Source organism: Hemicordylus capensis, chromosome 6 (assembly GCF_027244095.1).
Source record: "Hemicordylus capensis ecotype Gifberg chromosome 6, rHemCap1.1.pri, whole genome shotgun sequence".
In the NCBI taxonomy this organism is placed as follows: Eukaryota; Metazoa; Chordata; class Lepidosauria; order Squamata; family Cordylidae; genus Hemicordylus; species Hemicordylus capensis.
Window position 1 is genome coordinate 110,514,525 of NC_069662.1, and position 27,379 is coordinate 110,541,903.

At 41.5% G+C, this 27,379-nt stretch overlaps 1 protein-coding gene and 1 long non-coding RNA gene across 14 annotated transcripts in view; one reads left to right on the plus strand and one right to left on the minus strand.

Moving 5' to 3' along the window:
* Window positions 1-27,379, plus strand: part of ZNF385D (zinc finger protein 385D) — a 641,404-nt gene that overhangs the window by 409,403 nt on the left and 204,622 nt on the right. For all 13 annotated transcript variants that reach the window (XM_053263043.1, XM_053263038.1, XM_053263036.1 and 10 more), the window contains one exon: window positions 1,656-1,798. In XM_053263043.1, the coding sequence (XP_053119018.1) occupies window positions 1,656-1,798 (143 nt within the window). The remainder of the gene's footprint in view (window positions 1-1,655; window positions 1,799-27,379) is intronic.
* Window positions 635-25,534, minus strand: LOC128330343 (uncharacterized). Its single transcript, XR_008310053.1, has 3 exons — window positions 25,454-25,534; window positions 9,947-9,998; window positions 635-761 (listed from the first exon to the last, which is right to left on the minus strand). It is a non-coding gene; the product is annotated as an uncharacterized LOC128330343 (long non-coding RNA).

The window sequence follows — 27,379 nt, forward strand, 5'->3', positions numbered from 1 at the left end:
CTGCTGCTTGCCTGTCAGATTAAAAGAATACAGGCATATTTTAAGAATTTCCTAGGATTCAAAGAATCTTAATTAACAGTGAGTTGATGTTTTGGAAGTGTACCAAAATTGCAGCAGCCATTGTAAGCAGAGATAGGACTCGAATGTTCCCAGCTTTCAGACAACAGAATATGTTGTGGTCTGTGACAGAGGGACCAAACAACAAGTAAATGGGTTGGCCCTGTAAAACAGGTGCCTGCTTATCAGTATGCAAAGGAATTACTTCATTTACATCCTAATCCATAGAACTGCTCAGGAACAGCAATAACAGCAGAAGTGTCTGCTGCATTTACTTCAAGGCAATTCTTCATCTCCCTAACCTGCTACAACAGCCTACAGGATTTACCAATTGTTCTGAAGAAGTGTTCTGGCCAGAATTTGAGAGAATAGCCTTATATCACATTATGTTCTTTTAAAAATAGCGCTTTAAAACAGATCCTTTATTCAGCTTTTCAAACTGCCAGGTAAGATTAGCCTTTGAAGTTAATTGTAAAGCCCTATGATTACTTTGGATAAATACAGGAATTCATTTATTAAAAGCAAAGTGGGTTTTTTTTTTTAAAGTGCCACAAACATAAATGAGTTTTTTTAATGTCCTAGAGTAAATTGAAGAGCTTTCTTTCTTTTCTTTTCTTTTCTTTTCTTTTCTTTTCTTTTCTTTTCTTTTCTTTTCTTTTCTTTTCTTTCCGTTGATATCAAAAAGGACCTTCCTTGCTGAAACACTGTGAAAGAAGGAAAGGATTTTTCTTTAGTCTACTTAATTTGCAATGCAGTGCCAATTCTTATACTCTGGATGGATGTATATCAGATTAACACTACTACTACTACTACTACTAATAATAATAATAATAATTAATAATTAATATGTATCAGGAAGCAAACTGAAAGCATTATAAACTCTGAGTTGCCAGGCATGTATTTGGAGAACTTCCCAGAAATGGTTTAGTGGTGTACCTTAGACCATTCCAGGCTGTGGTCCTTAGCACATTCTACGAATGCACACAGAGCTGGCCGTTAGGGGTGGGTGAGCTGGACAGCCTCCCAGGGCACCTACCTGAAGGGAGTAGCATACTGAACTTGTGTTGAGTGAACTATGGTGGGGGGAGAGAATCAAAGGCACTGCTTGTCCATGGAACTATTTCTTCTAGGACTGACCCTGAATGCAGGTTGGCAAAATGAAGAATCTGATCTAAAGACCTAACTAAACCTAAATGCATGCAACCAAAATTAGTGCTTCAGGATGGTAGAGATGTGGAAAGGCCAGGTGTGGGAGAAACTATGCCTATGCTTTCCCCATCCACTCTTTCTCTACTTTGAACCACTGATCTTCTTTTACTACTGTAGTGTTTGCCTTCCAGAACAAATAAAATATTTTTGTTTATTTTTCCACATATTTACCCTACTCCTTATCTAAGAAGCCCCAACACTGTACATAGTTCTGTCCTCACAACAATGACTTAGAGAGAGTATGACTGGTCTAAAGTCATCCAGTGATCTTCATAGTTGAGTAGAGATTTGAATCCATATTTCTTCACTGTCTTGTTTGAAATGCCTTGGTCCAACCAATGGAATGAGGCTCTGAAGCTCACTTGTTGCCTTCTTTTTTCTTTCTATAGGGGGTACATGCCAGAGCCCTGCTCTTCCAGCCCTGGTACGTCCTCCAGCCCCAGCCCTGCAGCCCTCGCTGGATATCAAACCTTTTCTTCCATTCCCCCTGGACACTGCAGCAGCTGTCAATCTCTTCCCCAACTTCAATGCAGTAAGTACTATACTGAAGGGCTAATTTCCATCTTCCGTGTTACTCATGTGACTCTTAACCAAACAAGCAATCGGTGCACCCACAAACCTGTCCTTGACATGCAACAGCTGGGGTTCAGAGGGGAATTCACAAGAGAATTAGCAAGAAATCAAATCTGTACCATGGAAAAGTATTTCATGGAAATGGCATATACAAATTTGCACATGTCGAAGTAGTAATTGAAATTATTAGGACTAATACAATAACCTCAGTTCTGAATATCATTTTTCATTAATCATTAATTAATATTTACTGATATTGTTCATGGGGGTCTAAATAATTGCCTGAAATAAGTATTTAATTTTTCTTACTGAGAAATTATTAACATAGGCTGATTAAGCCTTGTGAGAGATCATGCAAACTTTTTATTTCACAAACCTTCTGAAATAACACCAATGGCTACCAATTATTGTTCTCATCATTCCTTTGCAAAGCAAAGTCCTTAAGATACAGTTTAATGGACCTTCTCAGTTTGCAATTTGCTAGAAGCAGTGGTCCGAAATGTCAGTTAAGGTCCTAGGGAGTGCCTTCATATTTAAAAATGCCATCTGCTGCACTTCAAGCAAATGGAAGTAGCTTTTCTAGTCTTCTGTACATAGATTTTATAGAGAAGGACATTATTTTCTGCTTTAATGAGATAGTAGCACTATACAAATGAAGTGATACTAATGAGCAATTGGTAAAGCAATCTTATGGCTATATAATACCAGAGAACCACTAATGTTAGCATAGTGCTAGGCTGGCAAAGGTTCCTGCTGCAGGAGTATTTTTGGAATCTGCCGGGGAAAGATTCCTGAATGTTTTTACATCCTGGTATTTGCACAATGTTACACACAGCCCACACTCTTTGCACGTGTACTTGGAAGTAAGCCCCACAGAAATCAATTAGACTTAGTAAGTGGGCATAGCTTTGCATCCTTAACTGGTATCCCATATCCTAAGCTAGCAATTAATATTATATACTTCTGCCCCTACTAGGGGTAGGATTTCTCAAATAATAAAGCTAAGGTTGATACATACATTAAGAACTCATTTTGATACTTCTGTATTCATATCCCTGACTATGTTTGTACCATGAGTATATGGATTGGGCAGATGGTGTATTATATCCAGTTCATAAATCCTTTTGCCAGTTTTTATTGCTGGGTGTAATCAAACAGCACACTTAACTATTTAATAAGGCAAGTATCATGAGTATATTTGTTTTAATTTTGATATTATAAAAGAGCTTTTAAAAGTATTTATCCCTGGCATTATGCCCACATAAGAATTATGGCTGTAAAAGATATCTAGCAGCTTCTCATGTTGGCTTGAACACGGCAAGGTTTAACATCTAACATTTCTTGTGTGATAGTTTACATGGCAACATTGTTCTCTGAAAAAAGAAACAAAAAGGAAAAAAACTGTAGTTCTACTTTATTGCTGAAGTAGCCATTTCTTATTATGCATGACAAAATAAGACACAAGTACTGAGATTAGCTGGAGAGCAGATGCTAGAAAGGGGATCCTGAGTGTCTACGTTTGAAAAGGCTAGAAGTGGCACTATCTGCATAATCGATGACTAGTTCATGGTTTCCCTAACCTATGTTAAATGCTAATGTTATCATAATATTGTGATGTTATACTGTTAGTGAAGAATAAATAATCTAACTGCGGGGGAAAGAGTCATTGCAGTTAGATCAGAAAATTAAGAGTGGAACTTTCTATAGAAACTTTCTATGGGAACTTTCATATGGGAAACAGGGGTCACCACCCAAATGCATGCCCTTCTCGCCCATCAAGTGTAATATTACATTTTCATATCATTACATTAGCAAGTGGTGGTTTCCTGTCTCCATGTCATATCAGGGGCAGGGAAATGCACAATGTCATGAGGTCATGACACAGGATAAACAATACTGCCTGTTTCGAAGGGAAGAAGGTAACTCAACATGGAGATGCTGTTTTCACTTGCCACTCTTCAATAACATGTAGTACTGTTTAAAGCAAAAGAGTTTTCTTACAACTCCTGTTGAGGAGAGATGTCAGGAACCTATTGATCTGTATGAGACATTCCTCTGCTTTCTCCTTTCCGAACCCATTATCTAATTTCTGTAACAGAGATTACACCGAGGAGAACAAACCACCTATCTTTGCTGCTTGCTATTTAAAAAATTCTCCTTTGTGGAATCGGATCTCCTTTGGGATGGAGGATCAGTCATTTCAGCTTCATCATGCATGCCAGAGTAAGACTATACTTGGCAACATGACCTTTGCATTCTGACACTGTTCACTGACGTGCTGTATTGCACTTTGAGCTCCATTTGTCTCTTTGACCTATATGGTATTGAACATAGGCTATACTGTATTGCTATGCCTGGATTGGTTAATGGCATCCTGTAAGCACCTAAACTGATGGGAAACTCAAGTGTATATCTAGAAGTTCCTCCCACCTTGACACATCTGTAGGGATATTGTCAAATCCACTGAGATATTATCAGCCTAAGGACAGGTAATTTATAAGTTACATTTGACTGAACAGGACAGTTTGACAAGGACATACTTATAACGTGTCCGAAGAGAGTTCATACTTTCAGAGATGATTTTGTATGTCCAGTTACATAGGCTTTGAGACTTTTTTGTTTCTCAAAACAGATCTATGTTCCATGAAGCATTTTAGTTGAATCAGTATAAAAAGGTCATCCTAATGACCTTCCTAAGGTTCAAAGCTAAATTAAAGAAATAATTTGCAGGAATGCCACTTCTTAGAAGATACATCTGCTCACATATATTGTGCTATCTTGTTTGCCAAGTATAAGAAATAAGGTTTAAGTAAGACGTGTCATGACTGGCATCTTTGGTAATAAACATGTGTCTGTTGTGATTGTCATGCATTGCACCGGAAGTTCCTTATCAGCTCCCTACCCTTTATGTCTTACTGTCTGCTCTTTGAGCTTCTGTCACCTTCTCTGGAACAAAATTTTACATCAATTTATGATCACGTGAGATTTCTTTCCTGCTCTTAAACTTTATCATCTCTTGCTCTCAACCAAAGTTGGTTGCTTGAGGGAGCCTTTTTCTGAGCCAGCCCCACCCAGCTCACAGAGTGTTGTGACCAAATATGTTTTTGTTTTTTGTTTTTTTAAAAAAACAACTTTATTATTACACTCTTATTTGTACCATCAGTATGGTAGGCTTCTTGATAAGTGAGCTGCACATGTTGTTTGTGCTACATATGTGTGCTTTCTGGGTGATTTTCTAGATTGAATTGTGTGAAATATTAAAGCAAATATATACACTTCTGTGGCACACTGTTCAGAGAGAGGATTTTGTTTTCATTTCCTATGTATGGCATCCAGCACGGTTGGTGGTTGGAGAGAATTATAGATGTTAGAGCACTGCAAATAAACACGTAGTTAGAAGGGGATTTTTTGTTTTCTTTAAGGCATCCTGTGCTGTGACAATTAGTGCAAAGAAGCTCTGTTATTACTATAGTGACTTTGGCAACAGAGGTTCAGACTAAAAAAGCAGAGCTATGGAGGAGGTTGTGATCACTTTCTTTCTTCACCCTTGCTCCCAAATTAACCAATGTCCTATGGGAAAAATCAGGGCTAGCAAAAATTGCTGTGGGATTAGGGCAAGCCACATGAGCTTCCTCACATAGTAGCAATTGAGTTAACTTTTAATGATCATGTCATCCAATTGCATTAAGTAGAACTTTATGAGGCAGCATATAAAAACAGCATGCTAATTAGAAATCTGGTTAGCAGAACATTTGTAGGTGCTATGCATTTAATTGTATAGTGCATGCATACCCCCAAGTCATATGTAGAAACAAATGTTAACAACTCGGTAATTTAAGCTGAAAACAGCCCCAGAGAAGTTTCAAGTTCATGGGTTCAGTAAGAGTTTAAATAGTAGAAATAATGGAAATGTTATTGATTCTAGTTCAGGACAGGCTCAATTAAAAGAAAATCCTGATTATGTTGTAAAATATAAGACTATATATATGCTATGGAATAAATAAGATGCAATCCTGAAGTATATTTGTGAGCTGCTTTAGTGTCTTGCATTCCATTCCATTATATAAAATACAAATATTTTCTTAATTGGAAACTCAGTTGGAGTTTCAAGTATTAAAAATAGTGGAAATATACTTATACACATGACTTTCCATTCCTGCCCTCCTAACATCATCCCATCCCACTCATGTGAAACAAGAAGAACTCAATTCAGATGTTTTAAAAACATCCCTCACTTATGCTTACAGGGCCAAAAGTAGGCAGGAGTCCTGCTCTGGTGCTGTCTCTCATCCCCTCCACTCCTGACTCATGGTTAAAGCACTGCATGTGTGAAGAGGGAAGTGCCATAACCCTGATGGCCGGTACTTCCGTGATCAGCAGCCTTGGTTGATCCAGGCAGCTACTAACAGAAGCGCCAACCATCATGGCTACAGTGCTTTCCTCCTCACACAAATAGCACCTTAACTGTGAGTAGGGAGCTGGAAGGAGTGAGTGGCAGCATGAGGGCAGGGTTTCCTATGTGCTTTCAGTGCTGTGAGCATGACTGGAGGGCATTTTTAAAAACATCTGTATAGGGCTTAGGTCAAAGAACTTGATACCTTCAGCTATCAAGCCTCAATGCATTCAGCCAACTTTATTTTTTAGAGTTACCAGAGTTGTGTCCTGCAGTTACATGCTGGCCCGCTGACACAAACAATTTCTTCATATTTATTTATTTCACATACTGTGAGGAAATCTCCTTGGAAAGAAGAACTTGCTGTTGAATTTTCCTTAGGGCTGGCCTACACATGGAACAGGATTCAGACAAGTATGTAGGCCTGTGCAAAGTCTGATTGGCCATGCTGGAATTGTTCTGACATTGCTGCAAGCTGTACAAAATTGACCAAATTTCAATTCAATACTGGGTCCCCAATATCGAATTGGTAGTGCCAGAATTCATGTCAGAATGTCAGAATTCATATCTGAATTCATATTAGACGGTGGGAAGAACAAAATCACACTAACTGCGATTTTGAAACCCAAAGAAACTCAGATTCTTACCCATAGAGGTCAGTGGGGAAATGGGGGGAAATTGCCAGAATTGTTATTGCCAGAATGGTGCTCTTGCACAAGCACACTTCATAAAACAAACAAAATCATTTTAAAAAATTGCAAGACTGTCTGATGCACTTCACATTCACTGCACAGAGTCCTTCCATCCTGTATTTCACCTCTGCCAAATTTCAAAAGCCTAGGTCCAGCCCTTTATTTTTTCTGATTTTTTTTTTCATTTTCCCATTTATCTCTATGGGAGATTTCCATTTGGACATCCAGTTCTAACCCAACATCCAGCACCCACTGGGGCCCATGAATCTGATATTTTCAAAACTGGATCAGATTGAATTCAGATCAGAAATGGTTTTTTTGTACGTGCACAGCCCTACTAGTATAGTGCTTGTATAATGTCAGAAAATATGTGCCTCTGTTGAGCTACTCTGCAATGTTCAACCACTATTGGAAAACCTTCTCTAAGATATATAAAAGATTCTGCAATGTGGTGTGCAGTATGTTGTACAATAATTAGCCATAGATAATGCAGCATATTATGCTAGAACAAGAAGCAATAATAAGAGCCTTACAGGATAAATTTCATTACATCTCCTGGTACAATACATCAACTCATTCTTATGGTGAGATGAAGTCTTCTCAAATGTGGCATAATAAAAGAGCCATAGAAATTTGGTCTTGCCTACATTTAATAGTGGAAAATGGAAGGAGTGTGACAAAGTAAATGTTCTGGTAAATAAATAAGAGAGATAGAACGAGGGTTTGGTACATCTATTCCATAATTTAATAGAAAGAAATTGTGACATCAGACTACGGGGAGAAATTCTAGCCATGGCTGCTACATGTGAAAAGAGGGGGCAAGCTAAAAGAGTTTCTTTCCCACACTCATGCATATATGCATAGGATGACTATGGCACCATCTGGTCCTCAAAAGAAAGAGAACCAGATAAATGACTGAACAATGGCTCATTTAATCTGTCCTATATTGGAATACTTACTGGAAGGAAAGCATAATATACTTTATCACAGATTTTTATTACTTTCTTTGGCTCAGACAATGAAAGAGATAAAACAAAACAGGTGATATCTCAATAGGCCAAGTTTTGCTGCCAGTGGTGGTGGTGAGGAATGTGTAAAGTAATTTTCAAGTGCACACAATGAGGTCTCATGACCAAAGAATGCCAGATGGCGGAGGGCTGTGGGTGAGGCAGGCTTCTGGGTGAGGCATGACCTCCCTCCCTGGTTTGGGTGAGGCATGACCTCCCTCCCTGGTTTGCACATGAGTGGTGCCGTGGCGAGTGTCAGAGCAGAGAACCTGAGGAGAAAGTCCTCCAGCATACCTCAATGCACTGTGCTCCTGGCATGATGCATTGCACCCTCCCTCAGCTGGGTGCAATTGCTGTCTGGCTCAGTGTACGCTCAGGTTGCATGCAGCCTGAGCACACACATGACCCTGCCATCTAGGTTAAGGGCACACTTGCACGCTTAACCTTGGCCACAGGCTTGGACCAAAAGTAGGCTTAGGATCAGGAATGATCCTGGCATTCTACACGAGCAGCCTAACCCAGGCTGGGCTGCCCTGGCCTGGATTAGGCTGCTCATGAGAATAGCTTCAATGTCTCAAGGGAAAGTTATACCAAATAGACATCACCTTACTTGTTTAATGAATTGAGCAAGGGAAATCAAGAAATCATATTGCTGATCAAGACATTTTGAAAATTGTAGCAAGATGCCAAAGGAGAAATTGGTTTAGAAAAGACTTCTGATCTCCCTTATTTGGGGGGGCCCAGGTTCTTTGCTTAAAAAAGAAAAACTCAACAGAGCATGTGTTGATGACGTTGGGCCAAGGACTTGTTTTTGTAATTCCTTGTTTTATTGTGAATGGGTGAAGAAAGGGGGCCTTAAGGGGTTAGGGGGAAAAAACAGAGAAGGTGTGTTTTCGACCATGCTTGGCAGCAAAGAATGCAACAAACCAAGATCTGGTTTAAACAAGATCTGGTTTAAACATCTTATTTTTCTGGGTTAACTGAAAGGAGAGCCTAAAATGACATCCCCCCACCCCCTGCCCAGCAGGGTATAGTGTCCTTCAAAATAGAATAGCGATGACATTCTGCCAAGATATTCCAGGAAGGAATAGCCATGACAAAATGCAGTGTAATGACTTCAATTTACTGTAAATCAGCACTTCATTTTTATAGGTGCATGTAGTAATAGAAAATCATTGCCAATGATTTTTAACATTACTTGGAAAGGAGGCAGCGGGGGAAATACTTCTATCAGTTGAGGAGCTTTGTGCCCTGACTATATTTTTTACAGAGCTGCTACATAGAATGTGCATGCTTGTATGTATGGATAGATGATGTTTAGAATGTATGTGGCAAGCCCCTGGCGAGTACCCTGGGATTGGGACCAGCAGCAGAGTTTTATAAAAGGTAAAGCTCAGGCTTGTGTCTAAAATGGCTGGTTTGCAAGAAACCAGAGTGTGAACTTTGGTTCTGTGAGCCAAAGTAACTGAAATGGAATTCATACAGTAACTGCTCAATTGCTTTTATGTGACATCTCCTGATAACAATTCATACATGTTATTTCCTAATAACAATTCTTTGCATGCTATCTCTAAATAACATTTCCTAGAACTGAAGGCGTCAGTCAGGTTTGAGAGCTAACCACATGCCGGTCGAGCCTGGACATAAACAGGGATGTTTTTACCTGGACTAAGTAAACAATAGTCTGGACCCCTACCACAGGCTTCAGACCAGATATGGTACATGAGAACCAAGAGGGAGACCGGGGAATTGTTTACAATAGGTTGGAGACACTCAAGAATTGATGTGGCTACCTCTGATGGAAAATATGACAAACAGGTTGGGGAAAGTTATAAGAAACCCCACCTCTCACACTCCAAAAACCTCTCTAGCCGCACACACTAGCCGGCCACACAGAGAAGGGAGAGCTGCTCAGACCCCAGGGAAAGGGACGGGTGAGACACCACCTCGGGCCCATTTGAGTCAATCTGGAAAGCCAGCCTATGCTTCCTAGCCATTGCTGGATATTTACTTACTGTAAGCTTCCTGGACAGCCTGCAGCCTCCCGGTGCTCCTCCCCACAGCCTCCTGTGAAGAAAGCCAGCGTTGAACAGTAAATATTATCAGCAAGGATGCCTTCCTTCAGAACAAATTTACCTTCTTCATCTTCTCCCTCCTTTCTTCCATCTCTGTCTTCCCTGCTTCCCAGATGGGCCGCTCTCAGCCCCTGTTAGCTGGCCTAACAGCATTCTGCCTCGGTCTGCTCTCCACATCACAATTTTCCCTCCTCTTTTCATTCCCTCCGCCTCTCATCCCCTTGCCTTCAGCTCATCTAATAAGTAATCGGCCTCCCTCCCATCTCTCAGCTCTTCCTGTCACACTCTATAGACGATAAGCTGGGCTCTCTCTTTCTCTCTCCTTTCTTCACTCATGCTGTTAACTTTGACTAAGAAAGCCAACGGAGGAATTTTTTTCATTTTGCAGGGGAACACACTGGAGATAATTGATATGGCTAAGCTTTGTTGGCTGTATTAAAAAGGAGAAAAAGATGGTTTTTAAAAACTGCTAAACTGCTTGCAAAAGTAGAAGAGATATGCCTTTTTCTGTTAGAGTTGAGCTGTGGGAATTGTTTTGGGTTGTTGCTATGCAGCAGTAGTGATAAAACTGAGTTTGGCCGCTAGCCCGGACTAGACAGGAATGTATCTCCACTGTACTCAGAGCAGAAACTGCCTTTTAGCTGTTAACTGTTTCTGGTGAGGATGAATGATTCTAAAATGTTGTTGAGAACTCTACATTACAATCTATTATATTAATTCTCCAGGGTGTGCCTTGGAATATGCATCCCAGAGCCCAGCTGATTGGCTGGCAGCGGACCAGCCTGATTGGCTGAGGCGCACCCAGGAGGATTGGTTGCCGCAGCAGCAGCCCAGCCATGGAGGCCAGAGGTGGCGGGCCTGGCCCGGCCATGGAGGCAAGGCCCAGGAGTGGGGGAAAGAAAGGGGGGCAGAAGTGGCAGTGGGGAGGAGAGGTGGCTGAACCTGGAAGCAGAGACTGAGGCAGAAGGGGGGGAGAGGTAGCCGCCGGCCCCAAAGAGCACACAGATGCTCTGTGCGGGGCCGGCTAGTGAATGAGTATTTTGCATTCATGCCTGCGTGCTTAATTGCCTGGATGTAATAACAGTTTCAATAAAGTCCTTTTAAATGTTAGTCTGTGTGGGATATTTGTTATCTCTCTCTTTCCCGAATGCACGAGATCTTATGGATAATGAATCTGAAGTAGCCTGATTGGCTACAGTTGTGTTAATGACAGCCAGGCTGCTCAGGACACCCCGCCCATGCAATGCTAAGCGCATGCGTGGCGAGAGAGCAAGCTGGGGCAGCATGATGGTGGTACCACTGCCAGAGATGAGAAGGAGGATGAGTAGGTGCAGAGGGGGGCAGAGGTTGCCACACTGGTACTTGCGCTGCCGGTTGGAGTGCAATATGGTGGGTGCGAAAGCCCTGAGGGCAGCAGCTGCAGAGCTCCGGCGCTGGTGGCCCCTCCACCAGGTAGTCATTGGCACTGCTGCAGTAGCCTTGGTCTTCCTCTCCAAGCAACAGTTGTGGGTGAGAAGCAGCAGCAGCAGCCAACCAGAGAAGGGACTCACCGCACCGCAAGGGATGCAAAGAAAAGAGGTGGTGTCTGTCAGCAGTGAAAGAGGGGAAAGGTGGTGGTGGAGCCCAGCCTCCTCTGTCATGCTGCCGGCAGACTCACCTCTGCTCCTCCTCATACAATCACCTTCTCACATAGTGAAGGTTCTCCTCATGCAAAGACCTTCACCATGGGAAAAAGTGTGGAGTCATCTTGGGCTGCTCTCTGCCTTGAACAGGCAGCTGGCTGCTAAGAGACTAAAAGGGAACTGCAGACACCTAGCCAGATTGCCAAATGGCAGATAAGATGTGCCAAAAGGAGGTGATACACTCTCCTCATTGAACCCAGGCCCTGTGGTGAGGAGAAGGCCTCTGCAATCCAGCAATAAAAGAAACGCCACATCAATTATCCCTGGAAATAGGGTGGGGAACAAGTGCTGATGTTTATGCAGCTCAGCTTCAGGGCAATCTTGGAAGGTTGCAATTTCAAACAAGAGCCCAGGAGGAGCTTAGCCTAGGCAGACCAGCAAAAACCCTTGGTCGGCCCAGTTATGTTCCTGACAACACAGATTCATGTTTTCCTGAGTCAGCTGCTTTCCAAGCTGAGAGGCATGGGCTGGGGGAGGGGTGGGGGAGCTGCTCTCCATCCCTTGTGGACTACCTGCCAGGATCCCATTGCAGGCTACAGCCGTGCAACACCCCCCCCCCCATGTCCCCCTGTTACCCTTCCAGCTGTTCAAAATGAAGGCACAGGGAAAGATGCTTGCTTGGAAGATGTAATGGAAAAGTGGCATTTCCTTTTTGGGAGGGGGCAGCTCATGAAGGATTGATTCTTTTATCCTCTCTCTCCCACCCCATCTTGACATGCTTGCCCCCATTCCTCCTTTAAGAGAAATATAGATAGCTGCTAGGTGCACACAGGTTATCTCCTCAGAAGGGTTTAGACAGCCAGGAAGATGTAAGATTTCCTCTTCCCCCACCAACCCCATGCAAGCCACTCCCAAACAATGCCCCCTCCCTTATAGACAAGTCTTTAAAATATCCTCTAAGCTTACAGCAGCTGAAAGAGAAAGGAGTCCTAATGGGGACTGAGAAAGGGGCCATGATCCAGCCCAAGCAGGAGCATGTTTGATCAATCTTTTAAAAAAAATAAATTTAAAAATATATAAATGAGAGAGAAAGAGAGCCAAGCTCAGTCTGAATCAAATCTGCAAGCATGGAATCATTGCTGATTTAAGGTGGGAGGGAGGAGCAGGAGCAGGACTCAGGTGACAGTGGGGAGGTCTCTGGGGTGAGGGGGCTGTGGTGGGGGTCAAGGGAAGCAATAGAATACTAGCACACAGGTGTTCTGTGCAGGATCAGCTAGTTTTCTAAATATTTGTTTCAAGGGAGAGATAAATTTTTTACATAAATCAATTTCACTGATTTCTGTAAATTAGTTGAACTATATTTTTCCTATTCTACCTAATAGGTTAGCAGATAAAAGTAAATTGTGAGATAGCTTTGCTGTATTGGCACAGGTTCATCTCCTTAATTTTATGCTTCCTTCTGTGACTTTACACAACACAAACAACTGGCGGTTCTTGGAGTGTGTGTAGGAGCCCATCTTCTGGTGTTGGGACAGCTATGTTAACTTTTATAGGTCATACCCACCAATGGCATCATATACAACTCTACCTGTGGTTCCAAACCCAGCTTCTATAACCAACTTCAAATCTAGATTACAGATGTTGGATTTGAAACCACAAGTAGGATAGGATATATTGAAATGGATGGGCTCAGACAACATGACTAATATATCAGTATTTCTACCCAACACCAAAAGTCAGGCCTCAGTGCAGTCTCTGGGAACTGGTGGTGCTGGTGGTTCTCCATGCTGGCTTGTATGTATGTACAGAAGTGTGTGTCGGGGGGGGGGTTGGGGTAACTTCATGGAGGAGAGGTCTATTGACGGCTACTAGTCGGAGGGCTGTAGGCCACCTCCAGCCTCGGGGGCGGGGTGCCTCTGGCTACCAGTTGTGGGGGAGTAACAACAGGGCATGCCCTCAACTCCTGCCTGTGGCTTCCAGCAGCATCTGGTGGGCCACTGTGTGAAACGGGATGCTGGACTAGATGGGCCTTGGGCCTAATCCAGCAGGGCTGTTCTTATGTTCTTATGTGTGTATTCTGTCCAGGTCCACTTAGACCTTATGCATGGTTAGTACATTTAATATGTCAGTGACCAGCCACCAACCTAACTCTTGGAAAGGTGTGTATGGGCTGAGATAAAGTAGAGCATAAAATATGATCTGTAGCTTGCAAGAGCAAGTCTACTTCTTGAAACCAGTAAGCAAAACTGACCTACCCTGGCTTGTTGGTCTAAATAGGTTTCTGTTGATTTGTGTGGCTGGTTTCCTTGCAGTTTCTTCTTTTCAACTTTTGATGGAGCTGAATCAGGTCTGACATCCTTTGGATCATCCATTCAAACCCAATTGAGTGAGTCTGGCAAGATGGTAACTGAGTTAAAATGGAAAGGCACAGAAGACACTTGGGAAGTATAAGGGAAAGCAGGAGTACAAGACTAGTCCTTCCCTCTCCTCCCCAAACCAAATCCCAAATTTTCAGTTACTGTTTCTGTAGCTCAGTGGTTTATCACATGTTTACGTGTAGAAATTTCCAGTTTCAATCCCTGGCATCTGCAAATGGGGCTGGGAAAGACCCCTGCCTGAAACCCTGAAGAGCCACTGCTAGTCAGTGTTGACAATGCTAGGCTATATGGACCAGAAGTCTGATTCAGTATCTAGTATTTTGTATGTTCACTCATTCTTTCCCATCTTATAATATGGGACACTTGTTATGCCTTTTCAGTTGTGTAGAAGGGAGCATCCGAATTCTGGTACCTAAACCCTTTCTCTGTATGAACTGTCAAAGGTACAAGTATCCTGTCTAGGGATGTACATGAAACTGATTTTGCAATTTGTTTCAAGCTTGAAACAAAATGCGGATGTCTGAAATGTTTCATCAAAGAATGTTTCATCAAAACAGCAGTTGACCTGGTTGTTTCAACAGAAGAAAACTCGAAAACCCGAAACATTTTGAGTGTTCTGGTCATAGGAAACAATGGTGTAACACTCAATTGTTCCCCATGGGTATCTCCTAGAGACACCAAAGTGGATAGAGTGATAGGGCATGGTGGGTGCTGCTTACCACCCAGTGCACAAAAGAAATGGGCAAGCAGGCAATTTTTAACAATTTTTTAACCTTTCACCAAAAACCCCATAGGATCACAAGCCAATTGGAAGCCAATGCAGAAAATCAATCAACAAGGGGGAAACAGGCCTCCAAAATGGCACTCAAAAGATTGAAACATTTCTAATCAAAACAGGGTTGTTTTCTTTCAAGCTTGAAACAGGCCCTTTATTTAAAGGGCATTTTGTTTTGAGCTAGTAACAGTCAAAATGGCCCATTTCAAGTCTACATTTCAAAAGTCAAAACATTTTGCACATCTCTAGTTCTGTCTTATGCTGAATTTAGTACGATGTGTTTAGACTGGGAAAGGGTCGCCACCCGCCCGCATGCTAGACAGAGAGGCTGTACATGCGCCACCAAATCCAGGCTAGGGCAGGCCAGCCTGGGTTTGGCTACCTGTATGAACTGCTGGAATCTATCCTGATTCTGGCACTGTGCTTGCAGGTAGCCCAGCTTTTTACCCCAGTTTTTAGCCAGGGTCGTGTGTTGGCACCTAGAGCTCCTGACTCCCAGAGGAATCCCCCAATGCACAGCGCTTATCGCACAGTGTAATATGGGATTCCTGGAGGTCGGGAAAACAAGTCCCAGCCTCCAGTGATCCATGCGGCACAGAGCTGTGCAGATTATGTGGGTGTGCACTAGCATGCCAAAGAGGAGCTCTGATGGTTGTCTGGGGGGAAGGTAGGTGAACATAAGAACATAAGAACAGCCCTGCTGGATCAGGCCCAAGGTCCATATAGTGCAGCACCCTGTTTCACACAGTGGCCCACCAGATAGTGGCCCACCAGATAGTAGCCACCAGGTGAAACCCTGCCTCCCCCTTCCCCCCATGTGCACAACCTTAGAGAAGATTAATCAAGAAGTTACTGTATGTAGATTTGGCAAAAGAGTACAGGTGGACTCCACTATATGTGAATCCAACATCTGCTGTTTCGGGTATCTGCCGGAGAATACTGAGGTTCTCCTGTATAGTGGATAACTTAATGTTATGCTGTCTTGGCAAAAGGCCCTTTTTGGTGTCATGGCTTTGTTTTGGCTGTCCCTACATCCAACATAATTGTATGAGGATGATTTAGCATGGGGACTCTTGTTTAATAAGAACCCATGTCAACAGGAAAGGATGCAAGCTGAAGGCTTCTGTTGTTGTGTTTGTACGTAAGTAGCAATGCCCAAAGCTAAAGCACAGATGAAAAAAACAGAGTGACATGCTTGTATACTATCCATACACTCAGAGGAACTCTGTAAGAAATATCCTACATACCTTCAGAATCTTGGCTAGAAATGAAGAGTGGGTTAGCTGGAGGACAGTGTGCTAGACCTAGGAAGCCTGAGAAAGAATTACAGCCATAATTTAAAGTAAAAAAAATTCTAGACTGAGGGTTAAGATTTTTACGTATAAGATGTTTTTAGTTATCCCTTCCTGCCTCCTACATGTGCTGGAAGGCATGCCACAATGGGAAGTAAGATTAACTAGTTCTCTGTAAGTTGTAGCATCCTATACAATAATAGCACAATCCTTTTCTCAGCATTGAATGTCCCTTGGGCACTCATTTGCATGCACAGAGTTAATTAAATTGAATGCTTTTCGGATTTGTCAAGTCTTGATGAGTGAAAATGCTTAAAAATAAATTTTAATAAAACATTTAAGTAATGTTTTAATCAGTTGAAGTTTACAGCTTTTGTTTTAATAGTGCCTGGCTGGAAAAGATCAATGGTTATTTTATTCTGTAAAGGGTATAAAATCTTTACTAGATGGCATAATAAGCATTGCTCTTAAAATCTACAGTTTAAATATGGATGGTAGTTATTAACCTGTTCTTAAAAAGCTGCAATTAGTCAAAAGTAATCACTTAAAGAAATGACTTAATTACGATAGGCAGAAAGGGTGAAGGAGTGAAAATTGGGGGGAAACCACAATGTAGCTGTTGATGAGGCAAACATATACATATTGGGGGAAACTGCTACTGCTGTTTAGGCTTCACAGATCTAATATGTATACATACTAGTGTGCTGATTAAAAACATTGACATCCTATAGAAAAAAGGAAGCCACATGTTGTTCAGTCCTGTGGAAACCACATGGTGCATCCCATAAAGGAAGGGAGGCGCATGACACAATTCTCATTGTTCCTCCATTCCCAAGATACCCCAAGATAGTGGAGAACCCCTGCAGTAGTGTTCTGAAAAGCCCCTTTTGTTGTATGTTAGAGTTTGTGTTCATGCTCTGGAATTTCTCATACTTTTGGCAGCTCTTTGTTATGCATTAAGCTACTGGAATAGAGCTGAACATGAAACAGATTCTGCATTCTGTTTTGAGCTCAAAATGAAAATGCATACGGCCAAAACATTTAGTCAAAAACAATGCATAGCCCACTGCAGCCCAGAACTCGTGAGCTCAAGCGATCCGCCAGTGATCCACAGTGGTTGATCTGGCTATTTCGATGAAACAAACTTGAAATGTTTTGAGTGTTTCGATCATAGGGGACGATGGGGAAACTAGAAACAGTGCATTGTTCCCCATGGGTAGCTCCTAGGGACACCAACGTGGGATGTTTGGTAGGGCATGCTACCTAACACTCAACCCACAAAAGAAGTGGGCAAGTGGGCAATTTTTAACAATTGTTTAACCTTTTCCCCAAACCTCCATGCCAATGGGACTTTTAGGGAATGGTTAAAAATTTGTTTAAAATAACCTATTTGACCATTTCTTTTGGGGTTTGGGTGGAGGTAGCATGCCCTACTACATAATCCATTTTGGTGTCACTAGGAGCTGCACCTAGGGAACAATGGGGTGTTTTGAGTTTCCCTATAGTTTATTATTTATTTATTTAGTGCCTTTTTATACTGCCCTAACTTAAGGTCTCAGGGTGGTTCCCTATGGCCAGGACAAGCTGTACTCATGGAGTGCACAAACAAGTTATGAATTGCAATTTGCAATGCATTTTGCATCCCTGTTTTGAAAAACACTGCAGAAACACATAGAATCTGTCCCTCCTAACAAAGAATACACATTTCAAACGCAGTCCAAAAATAACCATAAAATGAATCACTGACCCAGAATCCCCCGCCAGCTGCAGTGTCTGCACTGCAGTAACATCATTGACACAAGTTGCTCTCTCACACATAATTATGACTTCTTATGTTACTTCCAAGATTTGCAACAGCTGCCAGAGCAGCACCCTTACTTAGCAGCAAGTGCAGCAATACACTCAAACAGAGCAACTTCTACCACATTTGATTGAGTACACCGATTGCAGAGCAGACCAGAGCAGTGAGTGAAGCACAAGTTAGTCTCAAGGCCAGACATGGAGCTCATCACAGCAGTCACCAAAAAAAAAATAAAAAAAAATTACACACGCATACAGAGAGGGAGAGAGCTGCCATTGTCCATTTCTCACCACAACACTATCTCACAAACAAAACAAACCACAACTCAAGGAAGGCAAGCACCTAAGTTCTGCTTTTGTAAATATGAGACCCATCAAAACCAGAAAGCAATAGCAGCAATAGCACAGCATATTGTACTCAATGCTGAGTAAAGAAAACCACAAAATCAAACCTTCCTCCCTTTCTCCTTTCCTGATGTATCCTCTTCTTCAAGAGAGGCACACTATAAGGACTCTCTCCCCTCCAAGTCCCTGTGAATAGATTTTGAAGTTCTTTCCTTTTGTGTTCCTTCCTCCCTTCTCCCTCGCTCCTGCCAATGGGGGCACAGTTGCCCATGACAACACTTGATTTGTATGATAGCAAGGGAGCCAAGGTGATGTTCTCCCATTATTATGTAGTGAAGGGCTGTCATTTCTTTCAGTCCCTTTGTCACATCTTCTTAAGAGTGAACTGGCAAGAAATGCACAAGCTTCCTGTGATCTCAATTCTATATTTGCCCTCAATGATTCATTACTTTAATTTGGTGGTTCTAGGCTCACAACAACATGCTACAGCAGGCATGCATGTGAATAAATAAGCACTTTGCCTCTCCCTTTATTTTCTGCGTTGCTCCCCATCTCTCACATATTAGAACGCATGCAAACACACACGCACACACACACAACACAACACATACAGGTATAAGCACACATTAGTCTCCAATTTGTGAATACATAAAAGATTTAAGATTCTTCTCTCCCCACTGTTTTCAGCCATGGTTTGAGCTGCAAAGTGACACATAGTTAGAAACACATTCATCTTGTGTCCTTTCTTGCTGTGAATTAAATAAAATATTTCTGCATTGTCTATTTTTCAACTAGCTCACTCTATCACATTGCCATTATTTTACAATAAAATAATGACTATCCCAATAGGTCATGTATCATATGAGCCTAGTAGGAGTTAGGCATATGTAATAGAAGGGAAACTTTAGAATTGAAGGTTTTTTTACAACCTACTGCTAAAACGTGGACGTAGGAATCGAGAATAAAATGATGCCAATTGTGAAAGTTGTATGTGTATGTAAATCACTGTAGTTTTAAAATATGTGGGCCTCATCATTTCCTAGTTGCCATTTCCATTTCGTCTATCAAATGCGAATTGCTTAAAAATTAGCTAGACAGCTGATGTTGACAATTTATTCATAATGGATGGTATAAATCGCTGCATGAATTATTCAGATCATATTGTGTTCTAAGCACTGGTAACACTGAAGGTAAAAATATATTTGAATCTAACAAGATGTATGGATAGTGTGCAGCCATTCATTCTGTAGAATCTGGCATTTTCCTGGTCATGTTTCCTCAAGTAAATCCCATTGTGATCAGATGAGTTTATTTCCATGTCAGTGTGCTTAGGATTGAAGCCCATATGTTGTAGGCTTCATCATGAAACTTCAGTTGAAATTTATATTTTTTATTTTATATATCATATTTTATACTGCCTGATATGTACATCTCTAGGCAGTGTATAAAATTTAAAACAATATAGAAAAATAACATTAAAATTCCACAAAACACAATAAAAATATTTTTTTAAAAGTTATTTTAAAAAATTAAAATTAGTTCCAGTTAAAAGCCTGGGAGGGTCTTCCTGAAAACAGAGAAGGAGATGTTCTTATTCTAACATTTATTTATCATTTTAAAAAATGATTTTTAAAAAGATTACACTTATGTGGACCAGCCTTAGAGCAGGAGAGGAGGTCATACCTTCCATGGACAGAATTAAGAATGTGCATCGTCTGAGGAGGTGGGGGTGGAGGGTATATTCCAGGAGCATCAAGATAATGGGTTTGTGTAGGGCAGCTTCCCACCAGTGTGATTTTTACTGATGATGACATCAAGACACGTTCTTTGTAGCAAATAAAGAAGCTGGCATAACACTTCCTTTCATCATATTGTGGCCTCTGGAATAAGGTTGCAATAGTTATATTGACCTGGTATTGCCTCAGTTCTGGACATGCCACTTGGATAACAACTTCCTGCCTCTCTCTCTCTTTCTTTCTTTCTTTCTTTCTTTCTTTCTTTCTTTCTTTCTTTCTTTCTTTCTTTCTTTCTTTCAGAAAGCAAGTCTCTAGGACCTTGTAGATCTGGATATGAAACAAAATGTGTAAGCGGCATTTTGACCAGTCATTTACTGAGAAACAAGCCTGTCCACCACTTTTGTGTTCACTTCTTCCCTCAATGCCTTCAGCCATTCACCATAATCAGTCCTTCATAATTCCCCCCCCTCACAAAGTCTGTTTGCCCTGTCACCCCTTGACAGTGTCCCCTGAAGCCCCTACACTAAGTTATAAAGACCAATAATTTCTGCCTCTGTTACAGTTTTGGACCTGGAAGCACTGCTGCCAAATCACAGGTACATAAAAATCCTAGATATCTCACCCCATGGACAATTGTCACTTCTGCTCCAGTTGAAGAAGAATTCAAAAAATGGCACCCAAAATTAACTCAGAAGCTGGACAGTGTCTGTGTGCCTAGTTATTACAAGTCTATGCATGTACTGACCAATAAAAGAAAATGCATAATTTTTGAACATCTATGCTGGTCAATCAGAGCTCTGCTTTAGTTCTGATAACCTTTGCTGAAAGGAAGCAACAATATGATCAAATGCACTAGCCTGTGTTTTGCATACTGCAAGGAATATATTAAGGTACTTCCATGCATAAGAAAAGGAAGCCCAATTGTGAAGGATATTAGAGCCTATACAGGTGAGCTGAAGCTTACTTTTCTAGGCTTACTTTTTCTACAGTATATAATTCTTAAGTTTTTATGTATCTTTTGAGGCTTTAACTACCATTATATTAAAAAGTATGTAAGAAAACTCCAACAGCCTGTTCCATTGCTGCCTTGGAAGGGGACACTTTGGAGTGGATAATGTGATAGAGACGTTGCTTAACCCACCTCACAGCATTTTTATACTGTTGATTAGTGTTCATGTGTTATTTTATTCATTCATTCAACACATGTCTATACTACCGAATCAGAGAGTCCCATGGTGATTTACAATAATCAGCAATTATGACAAAACAATTAAAGCCCTTCAACAATTAAAGCATTTAAAACAATTAAAGCACATAAAACAATTTAAAATGAAAAGTCTGGTTAACCGGTGTATTTTCAGAGGCTTTCTGAAAGCTGACAGCAATGTTGAACCTCTTAGCCCAGCAAGGAGCACATTTGAAAGTCTCAAGGCAGCTAGAGAGATGTTTCAGTGATTCTTACAATAGCCCTTTAAGGGAGGCAGGTACATATGAACATAAGAAGCAGCCTTATACCCTAACCACTGGCCCATGTAGCTCAATATTGTCTATATTGACTGACAATGACTCTCCAGGGTAAAGATGGGGGGTCTTTCCAACCCTTCCTGGGTACACCAGGAATTGAATGTGGGAGCTTTCTCATACAAAGCATGTGCTCAACTACTGAGAAATAGTCACATCCTCGGATAATAAAGTATTAATTGGGGTAGGTGGTGGGTGAGGGTAGACATTTGCCTAAAACCATTTAGTGGCAAATGTGAGATTTGAACCTACCCATGCTTCATGAGAGAAAGAGTTATGGAAGCCAATGAAACTCGATTGAAATAATAGGACGTACTCCAAGGTGTGCATGCACAAGAGGACAGAAGCCTTTAGGCTTACTTCAGCTGGCTGAGGTAGCTCCATTTTATTCTCACCAAGGCCAAGGAAGAGTGTTGCTTTTAGTATTCAATGGGTTCAAAACTTGGGAGAAAAACAGTGATTTCCTCTCTACCAATACTTGGAATATTTACTGTAGTTGTACATTAATTGAGCTGATGCATAGCTGTATCAGCAGACTCAGAGGCAGGAGGATACAGCAGCCTGCTACATTGTCCCACAACAAGCTTTGTTGTCCGAGAAGAAAGCATAAGCAAAATCTTACAAAAGCCAACAACATGAGGAAATACCCCATGCCTCGTGGTAAAAAGAGCTTCCTTCGATTCTTCCCCACTCTCCGACAAACTGCTGTTGCCAGGAGCAGACACAAAGCCTCTAGTAGACAATTGAATAATGAATGTTCTTACATAGTTAGCAATTTGCATAATATGCAAATTAGAAGGACTTCTCAAATAGTTGGGTCCAAATATCTTCATAATCTGCATAGCCCCCCCCCCCACTCCAGGCAGTGCATGGAGGCAACCATTACCACCACTCAGCTCTGCACAATGCTGTGCTTTTCACAGTACTGGTGAAGCCTCTTAAAGAGAAGTGGAGCCCTGCCAGCTCCAGTGCTGTTTGGGAAGGCACATGGCAGAGCACTGGGAAGTGCAGTCCTTAACACTTTCCCAATATAACTCTATAAGGAGCTTGCTTAAAAGGATTCCATTTCCCAGAAATCTCTGGGGCTGGCAGGGCTCCGTTTTTCTTTAAAGGGCTCCACCAGTGCTGGGGAAAGCACAGTTTTGTGTCAAAATAAGTGATGGGAATGGAGCCAGGAGGGCAGTACAGATTATCTGGCACCAAATATTTATACAGTCCAACAAATTAGGTTGCCTAGATTTGAGAAAGAAAATATGACAAATCCTCTCTGAAACATGGTGCATATCTGCCAAGTATTCCACATGCCAAGTATTCCACAAAGCATGCAAGGCAGAATCCAGGCACTTGATGCTGGGCTGGGAGATCTTCCATCTGTGTCCCAGAAATATCTTTCCCTATCTATAAATATATAGCTTTCCCTATTGCACAGGTAGTTATGTGTGAACATTATTTATCAATAGTATAATGTGTAATGTTCTGTATCTATCTACTCCTTATATATTTTCTACTAGGTGAAATGTTGAGGTTTTACAATGGCTTCCAAGCATATTTTGAATATATATAATCATTGCAGTGGCATTTATAGAAAAGCAATTTAGCTACACCTGCAAAATAAATGGCTAAGGTGGCATTTACATAAGGTCGTTCCATCTCACAGCCATGGAATAGAAACAATGGTTATTCTGAAGATTTTTTTTTTAATTCAGTTATGTGTGTTTCCAGCAACTGTTCTCAAGATGTGATTCAAACCTCATCATAAGAAGGGTTTTTGCGGCCTCGGGGGGTGCTGGTGCTACCGGGGGTGTGTGTCTCTGGTGGTTCCCCCTCCCCCCCAGCTCTATGGTTCAGTTGGCTGCCAGCAGCCCAAAAGGAGCTGCCAGCAGCCCGAGCACCCACACAATCCAGACGTAAGGTAGGAGGTTGGTGTGTGCAAACTGACTCGACCTCGAGCCGGGTCGCTTGAACTGGCTTGCTTCAAGAGCTCGACTTCAAACTGAACTAGCCCATTTCTGCTCAAACTGAACCCTCTAGGCTGGGCCTGGTTCGGGGCTGCCAGCGATATTAATAATAATAATAATAATAATTCAATTTCTATGCTGCCCTTCCAAAAATGGCTCAGGGCGGTTTACAAAGAGAAATAATAAGATGGCTCCCTGTCCCCAAAGGGCTCACATTCTAAAAAGAAACATAAGACACACACCAGCAACAGTCACTGGAAGTACTGTGCTGGGGGTGGATAGGGCCAGTTACTCTCCCCCTGCTAAATAAAGAGAATCACCACAGTAAAAGGTGCCTCTTTGCCCAGTTAGCAAGGGTAAATTATTTTTTTAAAATTATTATTATTAAATTATGTTTTTATTTTTAAATTATTAAATTATGTTTTTTTAAAAGGTGGACTTGCTGCCTCCAAGGGCTTCAGTGACCTCAAGAGGTGCTTCTGCAACTGCAGGGGGGGCCTCCGGTGGTTCCCCTCCCCCCGCCGGCCTCTCTCTGGTTTCCCATGTGCTGGTTCAGCCCTCTGTGAGTGCACGGTGGCCATTTTTGAGGTGCACATGTGGGGCATTTGCGTGACCGGACCTAACATGAAACCTATTTGCTTTTCTGCAATCTCTTGACTATTGTCTTACCACTTAGACATTACCATAGGCTATTAGACATCTTTGCTCTCTAGTCCCCTCGTGGGACTTTGCTCTCAGTCTGCTCATGGTCACCACAACTTGTGGACTTTCCTGGACATGACAATAGTGCAAAATATAATGCGGTCCAATTCATTCTAAGTGTGCATGTACGGACAGACCTTTATATATGACATAGATTAACATGTACAAGTGAGTAATAGCTGGACTCCCCCCACCCCATCTTTATAACTATATCAGTAAAGAAGGGGCTGTTGTGAGCTTAAAAAGAGTAAATATAAAGTGCTATATAGACTAAAACAGTGCTGCAGAAATCATTGATAATTGGTTTAATCAATCCTTTAACAACACATGAACTATTTATAAAGGCTTGGGTCATTATGTCATTCCTCATAAAGTCACAAAAAAAATTTCACTATGGTTAGCTCAGACAGAGTTTAGAATAAATGAGGGGAAACCCTGCTGGATCTTAAGGCAGCCTATTGGTACTGCAGGGAAGTAAATGCTATATGACATTTTTGAAAGAAACATTTTTCCACTCCTTCTGCCCAATTTCTCCATTGTTGTTATTGGAGGAATGTTGGCTTTAAATCTAATTCCATTTGTGTGTGTTTTTGTCTAATCTCCAGAGGCAAAAATATGAAGTTATTCCACTTGTTGAACTTATCTCAAAACTCCACAAACAGAGCTCTGTTGTTTTTTTTAAGTTGGTATCTTTGAAAGAAAGTTGCATTTACATAAGGAATGAAAAATCTTGAAAAGCATAATAAAACCCCCGAAGAGAGTTGCAGTTGTGTACCCCAGCACAAGGCAATTGCTGTGACCTTGAATATTTTGACTTTAGAAAAAGAAAACACCCGAAGAACTAAGTATGAAATTGCCAATAAATGGCACTGAGTAAAATGTTCAAAGTGTTTAAGCATCTAGCATTTATAAACATTGATGAAAGCCAGTGGGATTTTAGGGTACTGAATGCTGGCAACTTGCTTTGAAATTGCTATTTAGGCTGTTGCTAATATTGTCGCTTTTAAAACTGCCTCAGCAGAGCAAGCCCTCATTTAATTAAATGGATGTCGTGCTAGCAAAGCCCTCTAAATAATGCTGTCTCCAACAGTTTCTGAATGTGGTCCACATTGTGAACATGAAATAAACATATAAAAGTATGAAGTGTACACTTACAGGAACTAAAACAGAGTGTGTAGTCAAATAAGTTTTCAAATTCAAAAAATTATGCCCAATTTTTTACTCTATAGTTGGAAGGCAAAATAAAATAAAATTGCAATTAAAATCTGTTGAGGATTGAGAACAGAACCTTGCTTCAGGGTCTCAATGCAGTATTCACCTTTCATAAGACCCTGATTGTTCTCTCTCTCCAGAATGGCAATCTGAACCCAGCTGCTTTCGGGTTTGCTTCCTGATTTTCTCCTGGGTAAAAATAATGCAATTATTAAAAAAAAAAAAAAGTTTTGTTTTTAAAGGAGAAACTGACCATTTTATAGTAAAAGTGACCATCTGTTCATCAACTTCAGTTTGATGCACCGCCCACCCCCCCAGTAAATGGAGGAATCTGTTAATCAACTTAAATGCAATGTCATGTGTTCTTTGATTATTGTAGCATTTTCTTGTCTAGCCTACTCCTGCAGTTTAGACTAAAAAAAGGAGGGGGTGACTCATTTTCTCTGTATGTGTCTGTAGCTGTGTGTGCATGTGGGTGTGTAGCTATTTATTTATTTATTTATTTATTTATTTATTTATTTAAGAAACAGCTGTGACTGACTAAATGCACACTAATATCAGAAAATCCCACTCAATACGATGTATTTTCAGAAACTGGGAATAAAAGATTAACTTACTCTCTTATTGGACCCAGAAATACTAAATAATTAATTAATGTTCTTTTGTTCTGGCAATTCTAGAATTCTTAGTAGCACGTTTAGAGAAGAGTGTGTCCCTTTTGTTTGCACAGCATGGAATTGTTTGTTTAAGACATTTCATCTTTCATTTGCAAAAATGCAATGCCCTATGTGGCACACACGGTTAAAACACTAACTACAGAGAGAGAAAGGATGGGGGGAGACAGTAAAATGTCATAAAACAACGATCAGCTCAATAAAACATCTGCAGATTGAAAGCTTTTCAAAATATCTCTTTGCCATCCGGCAGAAGGCCAGCAATGAAGCGGCCAAATGATTCTCTCTTATTCCCAGAGTCTAGGCATGACGGTGGAGAAGACTCTCTCCCAGTACCTAATACATGAATGTCAGATATTGGTGTAACACAGAGAATGGCTTTCCCTGGTGATCTTAACAGGCAGGCAGGCTTGTACAGGAGGAGGTAGCCCTTCAAGTGTCCTGACCCCTTAAATCTCAAGCCATTTTGAGATATAAAGGTTAAAACCAGCACTTTGAATTGGTGCTTGAACTAATGGCATGTTGTAACAGCCGTGTTATATAGCCCTGAAAGCTAGCACCAATCAGCAGTCAGGCTGCCACGTTCTGGACCAGTTGAAGCTTTCAAACACTATCCAAAGGAAGCCCCATGTAGAATATATTGCAGTAACCCAAATATGATGTTACCAAGACATCTGCCACCATTGCCAAATGCAGTGGCACATTAACCAATGTGTATAATCAGCTCACCAGGGCAGTAGACATGACCGCTCCTAAGCAAACTCTCCAACCCGCTTCAAAAATGGCTCCTTGGTATATGGAAGATCTGCGGGAGCTGAAGTGGCAAGGTAGATGACTGGAGCGCAAGTGGAGGAAGACTCAACTCAAATCCGACAGATTGCCCCCCTACTCCCTTGAATCCAAATTTGGAACCATCAGTTGCCCGCTGTGACGCTTTTAATGAGTTTTTTGTCGACACAGTCTCTTGTATTCGGGTCGATCTAGATCTAGATTTAGACTCCACAGTTATCGCAGTGTCAGATGCAGAGGTATCCAGCAACTCCTCTTGTGTGGTTAGACTGAATCAATTTCAGTTTGTGACTCCCGAGGATGTGGAAAAGCTGCTCGGAACGGTGAATCCTACCACCTGTCTGCTTGGTCCTTGCCCAACGTGGCTTATACTATCTGGCAAGGGGGTTGTTGTGGAGAGCCTGTTGGCAATTATAAATACCTCTCTGAGGGAGGGCAGGATGCCTCCTTGTTTAAAGGAGGCAATTATTAGACCACTTCTTAAGAAGCCTGCCTTGAATCCCTCGGAGTTTAATAGCTACAGGCCTGTCTCCAACCTCCAATGGTTGGGCAAGGTGATTGGGAGGGTG